Source organism: Mustela nigripes, chromosome 4 (genome assembly GCF_022355385.1).
Source record: "Mustela nigripes isolate SB6536 chromosome 4, MUSNIG.SB6536, whole genome shotgun sequence".
Classification (NCBI taxonomy): domain Eukaryota; kingdom Metazoa; phylum Chordata; class Mammalia; order Carnivora; family Mustelidae; genus Mustela; species Mustela nigripes.
Window position 1 is genome coordinate 153,581,472 of NC_081560.1, and position 18,277 is coordinate 153,599,748.

The window sequence follows — 18,277 nt, forward strand, 5'->3', positions numbered from 1 at the left end:
TTTGGAAAAAAATTAGAAAGAGCCTGGCTGTCTGGAGCCCACGTCCCTGCAAAGCAGCGTCTGCAGCTGGGACGTGCTCTCCTGCACCCTCCACTCCCCCAGCCTGTGCTGCCTCTCCCATTCCCACCTGCCTGGCCCTGTGAGCATCCTCTGGGGAGCTCTCCTCCATTTCAGGCCTTTCCTCTGATGGTTATTCTGATTGGCAAACACAGAGAATGCTTTCACTTCTCCATTGCCCTGTGGCCTTGGGCAAACAAGAGCCCCACATTGAGTTCCTTATTTGTGCCCGTGGGATGGGCTGAGAAGGGACTGGGCTGTGCAGTCTCAAAGATTTCAAACTCCAATGTCCCGGCAGTTCACTCAGGCAAAAGTCCTGGGTGGAAGAGGAAGACCCCCAGGCAATTATTCCCACCTGCTCTGAACACTTGCTAGGTGTGTGTGGGGTTGGGGGGGGGCGGGGTGCTCTGACCCTCAGCACCCCTTACAGGACTTCCAAGGAGACACCCTGGCTGCTGGTAACCTGGTCTCCAACTCAGCAGATGGGTGACCTCATAGTTCATTATCCAAACTGGGGTACCTCTGAGAGTGAAGCGAATGGTCTTAATGATGGCCTTGGAGTAACAGGTATAAACCAGGACAGTCTTCAGCAAACCGGGACAGATGTTCTAGAACGTTAGCATCTGCTTCTAGATGGTGGCCTATGAATAAAGAAGAGAAACAGGCCTTACCTCTCGGTGTCTCAGCTGAAAGCTTCTGCCCTCATGGTAGCAGTTGTAAGTTTTTAGCAAGCTTAAGAGCTCCGACCTGAAAAGGTAAAGACACACTTAATAACCTTGGGGTGTGGCAGGGCTTTGGACAGTAATAACAGACGTCTTGCCAGCCACACACAATCAGTTTAGAGAATAGACTCCACCATCAGACACATGCCTTTCAGTCTTCCAGAGCTTTCACTTGTCAACCCCTGTGGAAGTTGTAGGGGTGGGAGGAGGGCGAAGAGAAATTCACAGATGGCCCACATAATTGTGCAAATTGTGTGTACACACTTTCACCATCACAGATCAGAGTTCCTGACAATCTCCCTATACTTTGAGTCACTTCCTCAATAAATTCTCTTAGATTGGGTTATTAGCATTTTAAAGCCTCTTGCTCTTTCTCCCCATATTACTTCCTGTAAGGGCCTTGTGCAGCCTGCGCCAGCACCATAAGGGGTGTCTGCCTCTTCCTTGTCCTGCCTTTCTGGAGGTACGATCAAGAGATGAGGCTGACAGCTGTGAGAAAAGATGCTGAAGGTCTGAGGGAGGCCACTCTGCCCAAAACGCCTTCTCCCCAGAATAAAGGGAGGCTGTGGCAGAGAAAACACCATTCCTGCACCCCAGCGGCACTCTGCAGGGGCGTGAGGTCCTATACCTAAGAAATGCGAGCCACACATGCAATTTTAAATCTTCTAGTCGTCACATTGCAAAGGCAGACAAAACAGGGGAGATTAGTTTTCATAATGAGTCTTCTTTAATGGCACAAAATATCTAAAATATATCTAAAAGATATCTAAAATATTGCCCACGTAGAATCAATATAAAAATTATTACTGAGATCTGGCTCATTATTTTATTCTGTAATGAGTGTTTGCTAGCTTTCTTTTATATTCACTATTCCTCTCCTGCTGTAAGTCAAGTGCTTGGTGACCACCACGGCTCGTGGTGGGTAAGTCCCGCTCTAGAAGGTCTTCAGGCAGTGCCTTGGCTGACATGGGGGTCCCCAGGGTGTGGATGAGCAGCACCTGCCATTGGTGCTCTGGGGTGCTGCCCAATGTGGGGGTGATGGCAACTGACAAGGGAAGTGAGGCACTTGTGATTCAATGAATGAATCACAGCAAGATTAATATTGCAGGTACGCTGTGCCTGTAACTGTGTAAATGCCGGACATAAACTTGTTAGGACACATATCCATGAAATTCATCATGTTGTGGTTATGATTATGACTTTTCCCAAAGTTATATTTAATATTATTCTCACGATAAAATTTAAACAAGGAAAATGTTGGTGTGGGCAGCACAGTGCAGGGCAGGCCGTCTGTTTTCTCAGGTCTCTAATAGGAGGACCCAGGAAGGAGGTCAGTGAAAGCTAGGAGCCTGGCTTGTCTTCAACATGGCAGACAGGAGCTGCCCAAATTTAGACAAGATTTGGACCTCAGTACTCAAAAAGCAAGATAACATAAAAATATATACTTTTCTTTAGCTCAGAAATAAATCTGAAAAACTATCCTAAATCTTATTTTTTTATGTTAAGACAGATGGTAAATAGAATTAAAAATAAGCAGAGCTAAAAATCAATAACAGTACACTTTTTTTCAGTAAAAACTCTAAACCTATTTAGAGTTTTTTTTTTCTCTTTTCCCCCTGAACTGTTTAACACAATAAGAATGTTAGCATTGCTCTAGCTTTTGAATCAATTAAATGCCATCTGTGCAGAATCATGGCAGACATTGCCACACTTTCCTGCCTTTGTGGGCCTGAGCGGGCAGGGGTCAAACCCATACCCCAAAGAGATCCTTGATCTCCAAGGATACAGGCTTTGAAAAGAAGTGCCCCCATCACTGTCCCTGGGGCAGGCACATTGTCATATCTGTGAAATTGCCCAGAATCCCTCCACCCAAAGTCTGTCTATGGCAGGAAGTGGCCACAAGAAGATCCCCTGTATGCAAAGGCTTACTTCAGGATGGACTTGCTGTCACTGATGGGGACGTGAGAACTGGGTGGGCAGTCTTCCTTCATCTTCCCCTCTTGTCTGCAGTCTCGGGAGTTACCTGCTGGGAAGAGGAAGAAGGACAGACAGGTGAGCATGGAGAAGCGCTGGCCAGTGCAGTGTCCAGAACCCTGGTGTGTCGGCCTGTGGCTTCAGCCTCACCTCCCAACCAACCTGCCTGCTCCCTTCCTCCCTCCACTCCTTGGCACCGCACGGCCACAGCTGAAGGATCAGGCTCAGAGGACTTAATGGGGCCCCACACCCACCTGGGGCAGCCAAGCTCCCCTGGTGGGTAGGGGGCAAGGTCAGAGCTGCTGAGCTAGCTGGCACCCAGTACCAGCCCCCCTCCCAGAATCTCTCCACAGTCCCTAGGGATCTGGATCAGTCTCGTCATTGTTTCAGACCACAAGCTCTCGTCCCTCAGCCGGGACACCCTGAAGGGTGGTTTCTGCCTCCATTGCTCCTCCAAACCCCCAAAGCACCCTGGGCCTTTCTTCTCCATTCCCACCGCCACCAAGCTGCCCCTCCCTGCCTTTAGAGTCAGCACACCTGGGTTAGTTCTCCTAGTGATGGGTTAGCCGGTACTGTGGTCATCACATCCAGGAGGCTGTGTTGAGCCTTTTCTATGAATTATCTTATTTACTCCTTCCAACAACAGTACAAGGTAAGTACTATCCCATTCCCATTCTAAGGATGAGAAGACAGAGACAGAAGTTGAGTACTTTGCTCGAGATTCCTAGCGAATCAGTGGCAAAGTCACTATTTGAACACAAGCATTTAGATCCTAGATTTTGGTCTTTTAAGCCCTTCTCTGTGTTAATCTCACACAGTGACTTAAACCCTCCAGCCTTCTTTTCCTCATCTATGCAATGGGGTGATCTCTGCCTATAGGATTGCTAGTTGATTCACATATGAAACCGTGTCTTCACAGCCTAGGAAGCTTTGTGGAGCATCTCAAACCCTCCTGGCAAAACCCACTAGTACTTTCTCTAGCTTGTTGCCATCTTCTTCTGCACAGATTTCAATTTTTCTCCCTCTCCAACTTATTCTGGCCAAGAACTCTCTTCTCAAGGCATGCTGTGTGTTGGGCAGTGAGCCACAGCTTCTCTCTCTCTGTCTCCCCCCAACCTTAGCCCTGTCTCTCACTTTCTCTCAAGTTTCTACTAGGACTCTGAGGGGTTAAGTCACATGAGGAAATGACCCAGACAAGCTACACAGCTTTTCCTTCGCATCACAGAGTGGCTCCTTCACAAAACCCCAAGTCGGTTCACACAAACCTCAGTCAGGTCATTCCTACCTCTGTGTGTGTGCAAATGTTCCTGGGGGATCAAGGTCAGGTTCGACTGCTGTTGTATTCGTGTCCTCACAGCGCTCCCTCCCCTTGGTCCCTGACTGACCAGCTGAACACCTTTGATACCACCCACAAACAAGCCTGCCTTCGATGATGGCATCGGGCCTGAATGACCATTTGATTCAGGAAACAAGGAAACATGGAGAAGAGGGATGAGCTGAGGGAGATGGGCTTCTCAGTGACCTCAGAATCATCCTATAAATACTTTCGCTCTGCCTGGGTGTAGAGTGAGGCAAACTATGGCCTAGAGAGAGGTGAGGCCTCTGGCTATAGCTGCGGGCGAGGCCCTTCCTCCATGGTGCACAGAGTTAGGCACCTCGGGGGCCTGGCTTGGGGCCTCACTGTCAGGCAACAGGATTTCAAAATCTGATTTCAGTTCCTCAGTTCCTGAGTCTGCAGTGGAAAAAGTGATCTGCCAGGCTCCCTCTCTGGGTAGTTCCTCAAACACTTCCATGCAGAGCTGGGTTCAGCCCAAGAAAAGTATCTGGGCTTCTCACTCAATGCTGCTTCTGCGGGCCCATGGCATGACTGTCTCGCTCCTCATGGGAAGGGCCCAGAAGTAACCACGGTGGTATTTTCTCTTGCCTCGTCTGCAGCTAGCCTCTCTCCCACTCCTCCTCACTTCTTGCTCGGAGCTCTAGCCTCCCTGAGCTGCTCTCGTTTTCCTCATGGGCTTTCCGCTTTCTCCTCCTTCTGGGTCTCCATGGTGCTGTTCTCTGTCCAGAAAACAGCCTCCTCCCTGTCCTATACTCTGCCGTGAGCTCTGCCAGGAAACCCTTGCCCGAGCAGCCACCTCCTCCAGTATCAGGAGAGGCTCCTTTCCAGTCCAATGCCTGCTCTGGGCTCCTAGCTGTGCTGGGCCTTCAGGGCCTGACCTGTGTGTGAGGGAGCTGAGAGGAGGCGGGGGGGAGTGCGGTAAGGGGAGGTTAAAGCTGCAGGCCTCCACACCAGGGATAGTACTTTTCTGGCACACCTCCTGTTTCTAGACCCAAACCAGAGCCTGACACACAGCAGGAGGTCCATGGATGGCTGTTAAATTATTGGATGAAATTGAGAAGCCTCACGGGGTCCTCCAAAGTCAACTTTCCCAGAGTTGGGCATATCCAGCTGGAATAAAACATGCAAATGTCTCCAGGGGTCAGGGCAGTGATTCAGCTGAGACACTGGTCAGTGGGGTCCCTGGGGAATTGAGGGACACATTCTTTGGAGGGTCAGCTCTTCTGGTGTGTCATGATAAGGCAGAGATCTGGATTTGCATGTGCTATATTTCACTGCTTAAAGGTGGACACTGTGGCCAAGACACTGACCTCCCCTGGAATGACCCATGCTAGCTCACACTCCTCTGCCACCTGTGGAGCCTGTGACTAACACCTCACATGTCACACATAAGAATAGTTGTGTGTCGCCCTCAGGCTAAGGCATTTGAGCCATGTGTGACTCTGTTCTCTGTCATGGTGACCCAGAAAGTCACATGTCCCAGTTGGTGTAGCTTCCAGATGGTCAGCCTGGGTCCCAGAGTACCTCTGTGGCTCAGAGTCCTCTGGTGACCCACTGTGGCTGTGGACTGGGAAGGAGAAATAATGCTCTGCTGAGAAAAGCTGCTGGGGTCTCAATGATTTGTCAGTGCGGCATAATCCAGACTATCCTGACGGATGCAGGGAATTATTCCATTCCACTAAAAGATACATAGTTAAAAATAAAATGTAGCCAGACAAAACATACTTGCAAGACAGATAGATGCCCTCGGTGGGGCTCCAGTGTGTCACTTCGGATTCATCACAAGACCTAGTTTACAAAACTTTGTTCTCCATCAGCATGTGGGGAATATGCCAATTTTGCTCTATTTAGTAGGAATGCTTACATGTGGAACCTCTATAAGTCACTCAGTGATTAGTTATTAATATGCTTCCTAAAGAGCTCTGGGCCAGAAGCTGCTAAAGACCCTCATGGTTTCAGTTGCCTGCCTTTTCCTCTCTGTGCTGTCACCTTCCTATCTGCACAATGGGAATACTGATCTTCAAATTTCTCGACTGTAGAAGTCTTTGTTCAAATGGAATATTTATGCAAATCAGATTAAAAGGGGCTGCTTGGGTCTACAGTGAGGTGGGTGGTAGGGAGCACCGTCTAGGGCTTTGCTTAGGAGTCTGGATAATATTGTTTGCAAAGCACAGTACTAAGTAACCCACGAGACCTTCCCTGGGCTGACCCTCCAGACAGCTTCACTGTCCAGATCCTGCCCTTTAGAAGGACATGAGCAATATGCTGAGCGGCTCCAGCTGGAGCTGGGTGGCATAAGCTGGGGGAAGGAGTCAGGAGACAAGCGAAGGGCGGTCTGGGATTACATACGGATGATCAAGTGAAAGGAGAGAGGGGAAGGTGACCCATAGGGTCACTGTGCATTTGTGCTTCCTTTACTAGACTGAACAGCTGACAATTCTCATTCATTCTGATAATCTCTGTGTGTCGTAGACTTCTAAAGTGAGGTGTACGTGTAACTCCGAGGTACCCTAGGGACAACTGCTGAGTGAGAGAGCTGCAAGGCAGGGAGAGAGAGGGGGAGGGAGAGCGAGCAAGTGCGTACCCCCCAGGAAGAAAGCAACAGAGATCCCTCTGTGTTCAGAAAGGTGCTCCTGAAGCTGCCCCTTAAACATTCACTCTCCTCGTGCCCTGGACGGGACCTTGGAGAATCTCTAATGGATGCTTTTCAAACTTTAATAAAACACACAATCTTATGTGTAAAGGCAGAAGCCCAATGCACAGACAGATTAAAGCAAGGCTACTCTGCTTGAAGCTGGAGTGGGGGAGAGGACGGGCTGGAGACAGCCTGCCACCACCCAGGGGCAGTCCAAAAACCAGAGTGACAGATGCAGCTGGGCAGGCCAAGCCCTGAGGCTCTGGGAGTCCAGCCCTCTTTGTCCAGGCCTGCTCCCCTCCCCCCAGGCCTGGGGCACTCAGCTCAGGCCTCCATGTTTCTCTTCAGGCTGGAGGAGGCTCTGTTAGCAACCAGAGGACTCAGACTGCAACGAGGGCTCCTCGTCCCTGGAGAAAGGGCCCCAGGGTGTGCCAGCCCCGGTTACCTGTCACCAGTGAACAGGCAGGGAACTGTTTCTGCTTTCCACTTCAGCGGCTGCTCTGCCAGCCGTGCAGGGGGGCTGCTGGGGACAGCCGGCACCACAGCCTGCCCTGGCTATTGTCCCTGGCCTCTGACTGGGGACAAAGGACACTGAAGCCTTTACAACTGAGAGGCTTGGCCCGTCTTGCCCTAGTTTGCGGTCACGGAGCCGGTTATCGCAGAAGAAGGCGGCTTTGTGGCTCTTCGGGTCACCTCGGCAGCCCAATCCTGCAAAGGAGAAAAAGGCTAAGGGAGTGGGGTTTTCATGAAGCCAAACTGAGTGCATCTGAATGCCTTTTCTTTTGGGATTCTGGGCTGCCTACTTTTTTCTCTTACAATGCCCTCTCTTTTCATAAAAGGATGGCAAAAATAGATGGTCATTGTCCTCACTTGGCAAAATGACAAGTGCATCAATATCCAAATTTCAATGTTCTGGGGATTTCTGTGAGATCTGGTAACCTCCAATACTTGACAAAATTATGATGCTTATTTTATTTAGGCATGATTAAAATTGAATGTGTAAATAGAGTGACGTGGGAAGTGAAAGAAAGGACAGAGCTGTTGGGCCCAGCTGGGAGCCTGGGGCCCAGGCTGCCTTGACTGGAAGGAGGCAGGAGGCTGAGAGAGAGAAGGCAGGTGCAGGACACTGCCTCGAATTCCTGAGACGCCTAAATTCCCTGCTCTGTAGCCCAGGACTATAACCTCCAAAGGCCAGCCTGGGGCGGGGGGAGGAGGGGGCAGCAGGAGGTACTGAAAATAAGGAGCCTTAAAGGCACCCCCCACCCCCTCCTCCAGCACCTGTCAGCCAGCACATGGCAAGAGCCTTAGCCAGGGAGAAAGCTGCAGGGCCTGCTGTCGGTACCAGCTGCCTCTGAGAGGGGGCCTGGCTGGACACAGGCTGCCCCCAGCAGCACATGTTTGCCAAAAAAGCCAGTTGTTGGGATGCAGGTGGCAGGCAGCGACTCAGCAGCTGCTGGCCCTGCCCCTCCACAGGGCTATCCTTAACCCCCTCTCCAGTTCCACAGGCCAGACCCTCCCTCTGCCACCATCTGCCCTGGGGTCTGTCACGCCCCTCCCCTCCCACAGCACTGCACCTGGGGGGGGGGGGGCAGGACACACACTACAATGACACTGGGCACAGTCCAGATGGAGGTGACGGTGGCTGAGGGAGAGCAGCCTCCTCCACCACTGCTTTCTCCTGGGCTGACTCAGGGACCCCCAACTCACCTTTTCTCCCTCCTCCCCACCTCCAGGGTCCTAGGCCCCCACCCGCAGGTCTCCTGGAGCCCATCCTGACACCCAGGCCTCCCGGACACTGGTGCCCCTCCCTCGGAGGAGCTTGAGCCTCCGCACCCTCACTGGCTGGTCTCCCTCGCATCTTCAGCATCTTCCACACAGTTCCAGCTCCTCTGCAGAGCCTCACCCAGGCCCTCTGGCAGGTTTTCTGGTTTCTGCTCTGGCTTTCAAGGCGTGGCAACCTGAGGCAGCAAACACATCTCCCATCCTCCTGCTCCCTCTCTCCTACAGACTCCGGGCCAGAGGGGCCCTTCCTGCCAAAATCAGGCTCACCTCTAGCCTGTGGAAGACGGGATCTACGGGATCTATGAAAACAGGAATCCTCTCAGCCACGCTTTTTGGGACAGACAGGTGCTCTGTAGGACCAAGATCCTGAGGGCCTGGGGCCAGAGGTGGGGTCAGCCTGGGGGGAGAGCCCTCCAGGCCCTCAGTGCCCACAGCTGCAGGGCTGCACTGGGTCGCCTCCAGGTCTGTGGGCCAAGTGCAGTTGCTGGAGGTGCTTTCCTGTGAGACACTGTGTGGCTCAGAATCTTCTGGAATCAGAATCTCAGAATCTTCTTTTGGAATCTCTTAAAAGCGGAACGCACACTCCGCAGGGAAATGTACACATGTGCCTGAGTGTGTAAGTATGCACCCACCAAATTTGCCTACCACTGCAGGGCCTCAGGCTCCTCTTCATGTGCCTTTGGGTCCTTAGATGCCAGGTTAAGAACTTTTGCTGAAATGTGTCACAGTGAGAGAGAGGAGACCAAGGCTCCTCCCAGAGAGAAGTCTGGGTGTGGGTTTTGCGGCAGCATCTCCCTGGCGTGTGACTCCAACACGTTGTGCTGTCCCTTGGGCCTCAGTTTAGTCAGGATTATATGAGGAGCTGGTCCAGAATGTCTTCAGAGCCCTTCCCTGTTCTGCAGCTACGGGGCTACCTGAGCACCCGGCTTCCACCCCCTAGAGTCAGGCAGGGCAAGCGGAAGGGTTTCTGAGTCTCTCCCTCAACAGTGCATCCTGGGAAAGGAGGTCAGGCAGCCAGAAAAGAAAACTGAGCAAATTGTAAGTTCCCCTTTAATAAGAGAAGAAGCTCTGGGAAGTGCAGCCACTTCCTATTTGACCTTAATTTACTTTAAAACAATTCCAAAATATTTCCTTCAATGTACTCTGTGACCAGATAACCACCCCGCCTTTACAGGGATCTGGGTTTAAAGCTCGGCTCTGTGATTCGTCAGCTGTGTGACCTTAGGCAAAGTCTCACACTCTCTCTCTCTGGACCTCAGATTCCTCAGTTAAATCACAGGCTGCTGCAAGATGCGTCTCACATGGAACTCACCCTCTATAAACCGACAGTCCGTGACAGGTCGCAGTGGGAGTCAGAAGAGATAGCAGGTTTTGGAAAGGGGGATGTGGGACTCAAAGAGGAGGGCAGTCCTCCCAGCTCTAGTGGCTGGGAGCAAGGACATCTGGCTGAGTCTGCTTTCAGAACCAAGCCCCAGGTCCCCAAGGGCCCAGTCCAGAGTGCCTTCTGGTAGACCTCCGAGTCAGGGTCTCCCTGTGAGGCTTTGCGTTGGCAGGATCTGAAATGCGACATGCTGAGTTCTGCTCATGTTCTTGGTTTTCTAGCATTGTCCAACTGACCTTGACCCAGGGGACCCTGGACCTTCACTCTGTTCTCCACTCTAAAAGTCAATTGCTAATAGATTGCTATTCCCTAAAAGTCTTGAACCACCAGTGCCACACACAGAGAGAATTATGACGAGAGCTACTGAAAATACACTTCAACACTGACAAAGTGCTGAAACATACCCCATAACAACTTCCAGCCAGAAATTTTTTGACCTAAGTATAATGTGTTCCACCCGCTACCCCTTCCCCTTTTCTCCTCCCTCTTCCTCTCCTCTTGTCCCCCACCCCCACCCCAAACTTCCTCCCTCTAGCACCTCCCACCCTGGTGGCAGCGGCTCAGGAATTACACTGGGGAACAGGAGGAACAGGAGGCCAGCAGACCTGCATTCACCTGTTAGTTCTACCAATTTATTGCAATTTTTTTTTTTCCTAATCATGGCTACTGACAAGAAAGCTTGATTGCCTCTTGAGCAGTTTAAAACTACGGAGAAGCTAGCAAGGGTTTCTTCTGCCAGTCGAAGTATGTGGTTTTGGAGTCTAACGTGCTTGGGTTCAAATTCCAGAATCCCAGCCCCATTTGCTGCAACTTTATTTAATTTGTTTATGAAGTGAGGTTACCAAAGATCTCCTTCCAGTGTTTTAAGAAAGCACTGGCCAGCACTGGCCTTGCACTGATGGTGGAGTGAGACACAGCCCTCCCTCCCTCAGGGCTGTGTCACATTATAAAAACTCAGAACCATCTCTCCAGAATCGAAGACTCAGGAGCATGGGGGGAGATGAGGGTGGTGGGCAGGGTGCTCTCTGAAATCAGTGGGTGAAATGAATGAGACCCGGCACAACAAAGTCTGAGTTCAAATCCTCAATCCGCCACTGACTCATCTGGGTGAAGCTGGAAAATTCTATAACTCTGTAAGCCTCAGTTTTCTCGTCTGAAAATGGGGATAATGAAAATAATCAGGGCTATGAGAAGTTAGGTGCCATACTGTGCTAACGCCCTTTGCACAGGTCTGGGAATCAAGCAAATCCTTTATAAATAGCGTGATCAGGCAAGCCCCTCCTTCTGCTATTATCTCGGCGCCGGTTTTCCATCTGTGAAATCTGAGAGTTGTGCCAGAGCCTCTGAGCCTTTCCCCCAACTAAGATCAATGCCTAAGATGAGAGACAAGGTGAGCAAAGGTGTAGCCTGCGGGCCGCTCTCACCTATCATGCCCAGGTTTGAGACCCTGAAGTGCCTTCTCCCTGGAGAAGGTGACTGGCACAGTGCCCACTCTCAGCAATGGGCCTGAGGCCCGGGCTGCGCCAGGCTGGCAGGGGGAGGGAACTCTGCACGCGGCAGCCAAGGGTCACCGGTGCCCAAGCTCCAGAGTCCAAGGCTGGGGGCGAGTGCGGGCTCGGGGAGAGGGAAGACGGTGCTCCCTGGATGCCCCCAAACTCCTGCCTGTGCATCACTCACCCTCCGCTCATCGCGCAGTCCAGAAGCCGCTGCCCGCGCTGTGCCCTCTCTGGCAACCGAGCTCTGTAGGCAGCGCCTAAAGCCCGAGGTCCCCGGGGCTAGGCGCGTAGAGCCGGCCCCTCCCCGCCCCTCCCCGCCCCTCGCCCGACTCTGGCCAATGGCCCGCCCCATCTGCCCCCTCTCTGTCCCGCCCCTCCCCGCCTCCTCCCCGCCCCTCATCTCTCGCAGGCCAATGACATTGCCCCGTCCGTCTCGCCCCGCCCCCCGCACACAGGGAAGGGTGGGCTCCGGGCGGTGCCCGAGGGGCGGCGGGGAAGGTTTAGGGAGTTAGACGGGAGAGACCACGAGGGCACCCGGAGACGCTTGGAGGAGGCAGCCCAGACGCTGCCGGGAGGGTTCGGGTGTGGGTGGAGTCCGGGACTCTTGGGTTTCCAACAAAGGCCGCTGCGTGGGCGCCGAAATTACTAGTGTACCCTGGGGAGGACGTTATCTGTTAAAGCCAGAGCATTGTTATCTCTTTTGCTCAGGGGGCACCTGAGTAGGGTCCTGCTGTTTGACTGGCGTGGTCTCTCTCAGCTACACCGCCTTTAAGAAACCGAATCCGATGGTCACCTCCAGTCACCGCCAGCTGAATGAGGATTTGCAGGTACCGAAGCAGAGGGGACGGAAGCCCACAGGCCTTTGGGGAGGCTCGGACAGTTCAGTGTTTCTGGGGTATAGGGGTGGCGGCGGTGGGGAACGGGCTGATGGAAACATTTGCAGTTTCTGTTTATTATCACCGTCCCTAGTCCTGACATCTGGACCTCTTTGCCTCTACTCTCAACACAAATCATTTTAGTGTCATTCGATCTGTGTGGTTCTTAATCTTTGTAGAAACAGATGGCCATTTTAGAACCTGATATATACCTTCTAGCAAACCGCAGGTAAAATCAGTCTGGGATTTGAGTTTATGGGCCCCTGGATCCCTCTTGAGAGGGGCTGTGCTAATCATTATTGTCAGGGCTGTGGGATTTGCGACCAAGAAATTGGGCTCTGCTGTCTATTTCCTGTATGACCTTGCCATGTTGCAATTGTTCTGGGCCTCAATTTCTCCACCTGCAAAAGTGAGGGGACTAAAGATGACCAGAGATTCTTCAACTTTGCCTTTCATGAATCTGTGGAGAATGACCCATCCTTGGCCAGCTCAGGGCTTCCCTGTGGTCAGGGACCCTCCCAAGTCCTGCACAGCCCAAAGGTCTGGTCATCAAAGCTGAGACCAATAACTGGTGTTTCTGAAAGTTTCTAGAAAACAGTAAACAAAATTCAACAGAGCCCTTAACCTCTGAGTATTCATTTTCTGCCCAATAGGTAAATAAACATAGCGCCAGGGTAACATATAATTTCCCTGGGGCTTTCCAGCACTCAAGAATGAATCATTCTCTCTTATCTAGTTGATACTACGTCTGGGGCCCAAATAGGCTGAGGGATGATTGTATTTGAGGAAGCAACCTGATGTGTCTTGCACTCCCACTGTGTGTCATGAACCCACACAATCCCCTCAACATCCCTGGGGAATGGGTATTTCCTGGATTTTATAGGGAACACAAGTGTCCATCACCAGGTCCTTAGTTCCTCCTGAAGGGATCACTTTTCCTTCAGTTTTCAATGTAACTATATTCGGTCTCCAGCTCATTTATGGTGGGTGTTATGGATATTGTTAGTTGCCAATCCATTATCCATTTTCTTCTTTGGAAAAAAGAGAGGAAGGAAGGAAAGGAACAGAAAAGGAAAAAAAAATTGGGGATGGCTGGGCAGCTCAGACTGTTAAGTGTCTGCCTTTGGCTCAGCTCCTGATTCCAGGATCCTGGGATCCAGCCATGCCTCAGGCTCCCTGCTCAGTGCGGGGTCTGCTTCTCTCCCTTGTACGTTCTCTGTTTCACTTTCTCTTTAAGAAATCTTTAAGATTTCCTAAATGAAATCTTTAAAAAAATAAAAGGAAAGAAGTTGAGGGGCAGGGGCAGCTGGTGACTTTGGGTCATGACCACTTGCATTTTTTACATGGCACTTGCAACAACCCAACTGTGGGTCATGAAATTAAGTTAGTAGATGATGTGACTTGTATTTTTTAAAAAATGGAAGAGAAAATATCAGTTTACAGCACACAAAGTAAATATAAGTTGTGTCTTATGAAACTTCTGTTTGTATTATTTATGTTTCAGTTACATGGATTAGGCTGATAATGAAATATGTTTCTCACTGTGGGCTATGGTAAAAAACGTTTGAAATCCACTGTCTAAGTCAATCTTGACAATCCTTTCCATGGCTTTCCCAGCTTCCTTTAAAGCTTGTGGGGCCATATGACCCACTTCTGGGTGAAGAAACAGGGGAAAATGTGCTGGGGGTGGCAGTGTAGTCAACTTCCCTGGTAGAAGGAACAGATATCCCTTTCACATGCTTTCTGTCTCAAATGTGGATACCATGTGTAATTTCTGGAGCACTGGCAGCTGTTTTGAGATCATGATAAAACATGTCCATATGCTAAGGCTAGTGGACCAAAAAGATAAAAAGAGTCTGGGTCTTATTAACATCATGGGACTATTACACCATGCCTGAACTGCCTACTCTAGACTTGTCATGGAAAAACAATAAACCCCTATTTGTTTAAGCCAGAGACTTATGTTTTCAATAAAGGTCCAGATAGTAAATCTTTTGGCCTAGTGGGCTAAATGGTCTGTGTTGCAACTACTTAGCTCTGCTATTGTAGTTTGAAAGCATCCGTAGACCACATGTAAATGAAGGGACGTGGCTATGGCTCTAATAAAGCTATTTACAAAAACAGGTGGTGGGTCACACATGACCTAAGCTATAGTTTGTTAACTCTTTTCCTAGATGACCTTGTCTATATTCTCTGACCTCATCTCCTCTTATTTGCCCTCCTCTCTGCTCTGGTAATGATCTTTTTCCTACATAAGACTACTCCCACCACATGGCCTTTGTATTTCCTGTTGCCTTCCTGGTAGGCTCTTCCCCGATATGTCCATAAAACATATTCCTTTGCCTTCTTCTGATCTTTATTCACAAATCACCTTTTCTTCAAGGTCTTTCCTGGTCCCCTAACTAAAATGCTCCTCACTGGCTTGTGCATACTACTGTCTGGCAAGCTGTATGTTTTTCTAAGAAATTAAAAATTAGAAATTAGAAAGAATTAGAAAGCTCCTTTAAGAAGGAGACTCATTAAGACTCTTTCTGTTCCCTTCAATATTGACTCTGTCTGGAATGGGTAGTGTTTAATCAATATCTGGTATATGATTTCTCCCTTCCCCTTTCTGCCAGATTCAGGTAAGCAAACAGACTCAGGGAAGCTCAATCCTCCATCCAAGGGGACACAGTGAATAAAGTAGAATCTGGTTTTGTACCCTGAGGGCCCCAGGGGGTCATGTGTGTGCTGCCAAGGAATGACAGTAGAACAACACCTACCTCTGTTGGAAGATCTGGCCTCAGGGGAGCTGAGGCCACAGAGAAGTTTCTGCAAGACTTTCTGCCTTAGCACATGACCCTCATAGAGGGGACTTGTGGGAGTCCATTAAGGAATGGACTCCTGTTCATCTTGAGTGATTTCACTTTTTATAACATTCTTGCACTAGAAAGTCTTTAGAAAAGTCATTATTTTTTAAAAATTTTTAGTAGATTTTATTTATTTATTTGACAGAGAGAGATCACAAGTAGGCAGAGAAGCAGGCAGAGGGAGAGGGGGAAACAGCCTCCCCGTTGAGCAGAGAGCCCTATGTGGGCCTCGATCCTAGGACCCTGAGATTATGACCTGAGTTGAAGGCAGAGGTTTAACTTACTGAGCCACCCAGGCACCCAGGAAAGTCATTATTTTTAAAACAGTATAGACTTGGGGAAGCTGGGTGGCTCAGTGGGTTAAAGTCTCTGCCTTAGGCTCAGGTCATGATGCCAGGGTCCTGGGATCAAGCCTGGCATTGGGCTCTCTGCTCAGTGGGGAACCTGCTTCCTCCTCCTCTCTCTCTGCCTGCCTCTCCGCCTTCTTGTGATCTCTCTCTCAGTCAAATAAATAAATAAAATCTTAAAAAAAAAAAAATAAAGTACAGACTTGTAAGATTCATAAAAGGCCAAATGGAAAAACTCATGATCCAACATTTTTGGTAAAGAAGAAACCACAAGAATGAATTTGTGTTTGATTTGCAGGGGGCTACGCTTAAAGGAGCCCACACGTGATAGAACACATGAGAAGTCTTGCACCAGATAAGGCTGCTCCCAGGACCAGGTGTGGGCTCAGCTCTTGCTCACTGCTTCTTAGCACCACTGCAGTGTTCCAAGAAGGCTGAGAAAGCACCTTCTTTCCTCTGGTTCTTCGACAGGCAAGTCGTGAAAACGCCTAGGTATAATCACATGTTTTTGAGATGCAACTTAGATTTCTCTGAGTCTTGAAATACAGGTTTTCGTGATTTAACATAAATGCTATTAATAATGAGGATCATTTTCCAGACCATTCTCTAAAACTGAATTTTTTCATTTTCGTGAATTAAAATTTCTGGTTAACTGCCTGGATTGCTTGTATGATTTTTTTTTTCTCTTTACTGTCTCTGACATAAGATTCAGAACAAGTGATTTTTAAAGCATTTGTCAAAGTCTTCATGATTTCAAATGTATATGCTTTAGAAAACAATCGGATGATTGCACTTGACTGAGGTCTGTAAGATTCAGTTTAAACCAAGCATCTTTTCTTTGCCTTTAATGGGCTCTGTTTTATTAAACCCACCAGCAGGAAGAGGCCACTTACAGAATGCTTCTTGCACCACTGGCTTTGATGGAATCCTTGGGTAGTGAGGTCATCCCACTGCATGATCTTAACATAGAGAAGGATTTCCCATCGGTTTCCAGATGATTTCTCAAATAATCTGCATACCATCTATCTTTCTTCCCTATGTGAAATGGTTTTCATGAACTTTGTTAGCACAGAAATAATAACTTCAGGTTAATATATGGAACTCTACAACCCATGCTAAAAGCATGCTGAAATGAGAGTTTACTTGCCAAATGAACATAAATTTGCATAATGTATGCCACATAACTGACTTCTTGTTAAACAGACACATACACACACACGTATGCACACGCACACATGCACTTCCCATATGACATATTATTTGTCCTTTATGGTTATATTTTGGAAAAACTTTTATCTCATGTCGCAGAACTCTTCTTAAGTGCCTAGGCACAGGGTTTCCTAGGAGGGGGAGAGCTTGCCTTTAAAAGGTGAGATAACTAAAAATCGCTCCTGAAACTTACTTTTGAGGAAAAATATTTGCTTAGCTCAAGCCTTTTCTCCTTGCTCTTGAGAAAAGGATGTCGCTGTCCCCAAGCTTGCTCTAAAGACATGTGAGGACAAGGACGGCATGAACATCTCTAGGCACAGAGCATAAAGAGGTCTGGTTTGTAATGAGTCAAAGGTCTTTCCCTTAACCTTCTCTTCCCTGGTTTCCTGACATTGGAGACACACACACACACACATACACATATGATTTTGGTTCACCCAACAATACAATACAAACCAGGCTAAAGAAAGGACATCCTTTCCTTTCCTTAGTCTTCTCCTGCCGTCCCAAGCCTCCCACAGGTCTATGTCACCTCCCCATCCACCCACACATTACGCACCCTGCCACCTTCTACTTGGGCTCTGCTCCTGAAGGACACTGACAATGTGGGGCTGCCAGAAGCTCAGTGATGATGAGTGGATATCGTAATGGCCATGAGCTGCGAGCATCTCAGAAAGAAGATGAAGATACCTATGGCCATGCAAGACATCTGGGTAAATTACATTTTCAATGTAACTATAATTTCAATAATAGAAAATGACTTTATGCTCTTCAATACTTTTTAAATTTTTAAAAAAATTTTTTTAGATTTTATTTATTTATTTTACAGAGATCATAAGTAGTCAGAGAGGCAGGCAGAGAGAGAGAGAGAGAGGAGGAAGCAGGCTCCCTGCTGAGCAGAGAGCGTGATGCGGGGCTCGATCCCAGAACCCTGAGATCGTGACCTGAGCCAAAGGCAGAGGCTTAACCACTGAGCCACCCAGGTGCCCCATGCTCTTCAATATTTTGATTCATTTAACAAATGGCAAGACTCTTGGCTGGGCATGACCTGAATCAGTACAAGGGCAGGAGGGTTTACGGAAGGACAGTTTCTCACAGTATAATGTCTTAAGTAAGGATTTCCCTCCACAAAGAGTCTGGTGTTGCTGGGAGGCCCAGAATGCCTGTGAATAGCCAGATACTGACTAAGATCCAAGGCAGCAAAATAGTAAACGATTAGGACCTTCCCTCAAGCCAGGATATTAAACAGCCAAAGGAAGTGGAGACTTTCTACATGGAAAAGAAAGGAACCTTGAGAGAGAGAGAGCACAGAGCGTTGGCACAAACAAGGGCCATTTGTCCAGTTCCTAAGCTTTGTATTTCAAAGCAGATAATCCTCAGGGCACTCTGGGGAGACTTGCCAGCCAGAGACTGTGGCTTTTGCTGTGTTCTGGAAGGAAGGACAGCCGCTCTACCTCTTCTTCTGAGCATGTAGTTTCTAAGGAATGTGAAACATTCTCAACGGGGAAGTGGCGCCTGGCCAGACTTGACCCGTTAACCTTGTGTTTAAAAAGATGTTTCTTCTGGGTTGACCTCATCTCTGAACCCGCCCTCAGAGCCACCTCTGTTTAGTTC

General features: G+C 49.1%; 1 protein-coding gene and 1 long non-coding RNA gene across 7 annotated transcripts in view; one reads left to right on the forward strand and one right to left on the reverse strand.

Annotated features, from left to right (window-relative positions):
* Nucleotides 1-11,675, reverse strand: part of RASSF4 (Ras association domain family member 4) — a 31,254-nt gene extending 19,579 nt beyond the window's left edge. Inside the window, exons 1-5 of one of the 6 annotated variants that reach the window (XM_059398027.1) lie at nt 11,565-11,671; nt 7,170-7,432; nt 3,291-3,428; nt 2,709-2,805; nt 729-804 (exon numbers count right to left, since the gene is read on the reverse strand). In XM_059398027.1, the coding sequence (XP_059254010.1) occupies nt 729-804; nt 2,709-2,770 (138 nt within the window). In that variant the 5' untranslated portion in view covers nt 2,771-2,805; nt 3,291-3,428; nt 7,170-7,432; nt 11,565-11,671. Of the gene's footprint in view, nt 1-728; nt 805-2,708; nt 2,806-3,290; nt 3,429-7,169; nt 7,433-11,564 lie in introns of all 6 variants that reach the window. The other 5 variants (XM_059398028.1, XM_059398025.1, XM_059398029.1 and 2 more) reach the window with 5 other exon arrangements.
* A 171-nt stretch (nt 11,676-11,846) lies between these two features.
* LOC132015311 (uncharacterized) lies at nt 11,847-16,115 on the forward strand. The gene is made up of 2 exons (XR_009403613.1): nt 11,847-12,210; nt 15,753-16,115. It is a non-coding gene; the product is annotated as an uncharacterized LOC132015311 (long non-coding RNA).
* The last annotated feature ends 2,162 nt before the right edge of the window (nt 16,116-18,277 follow it).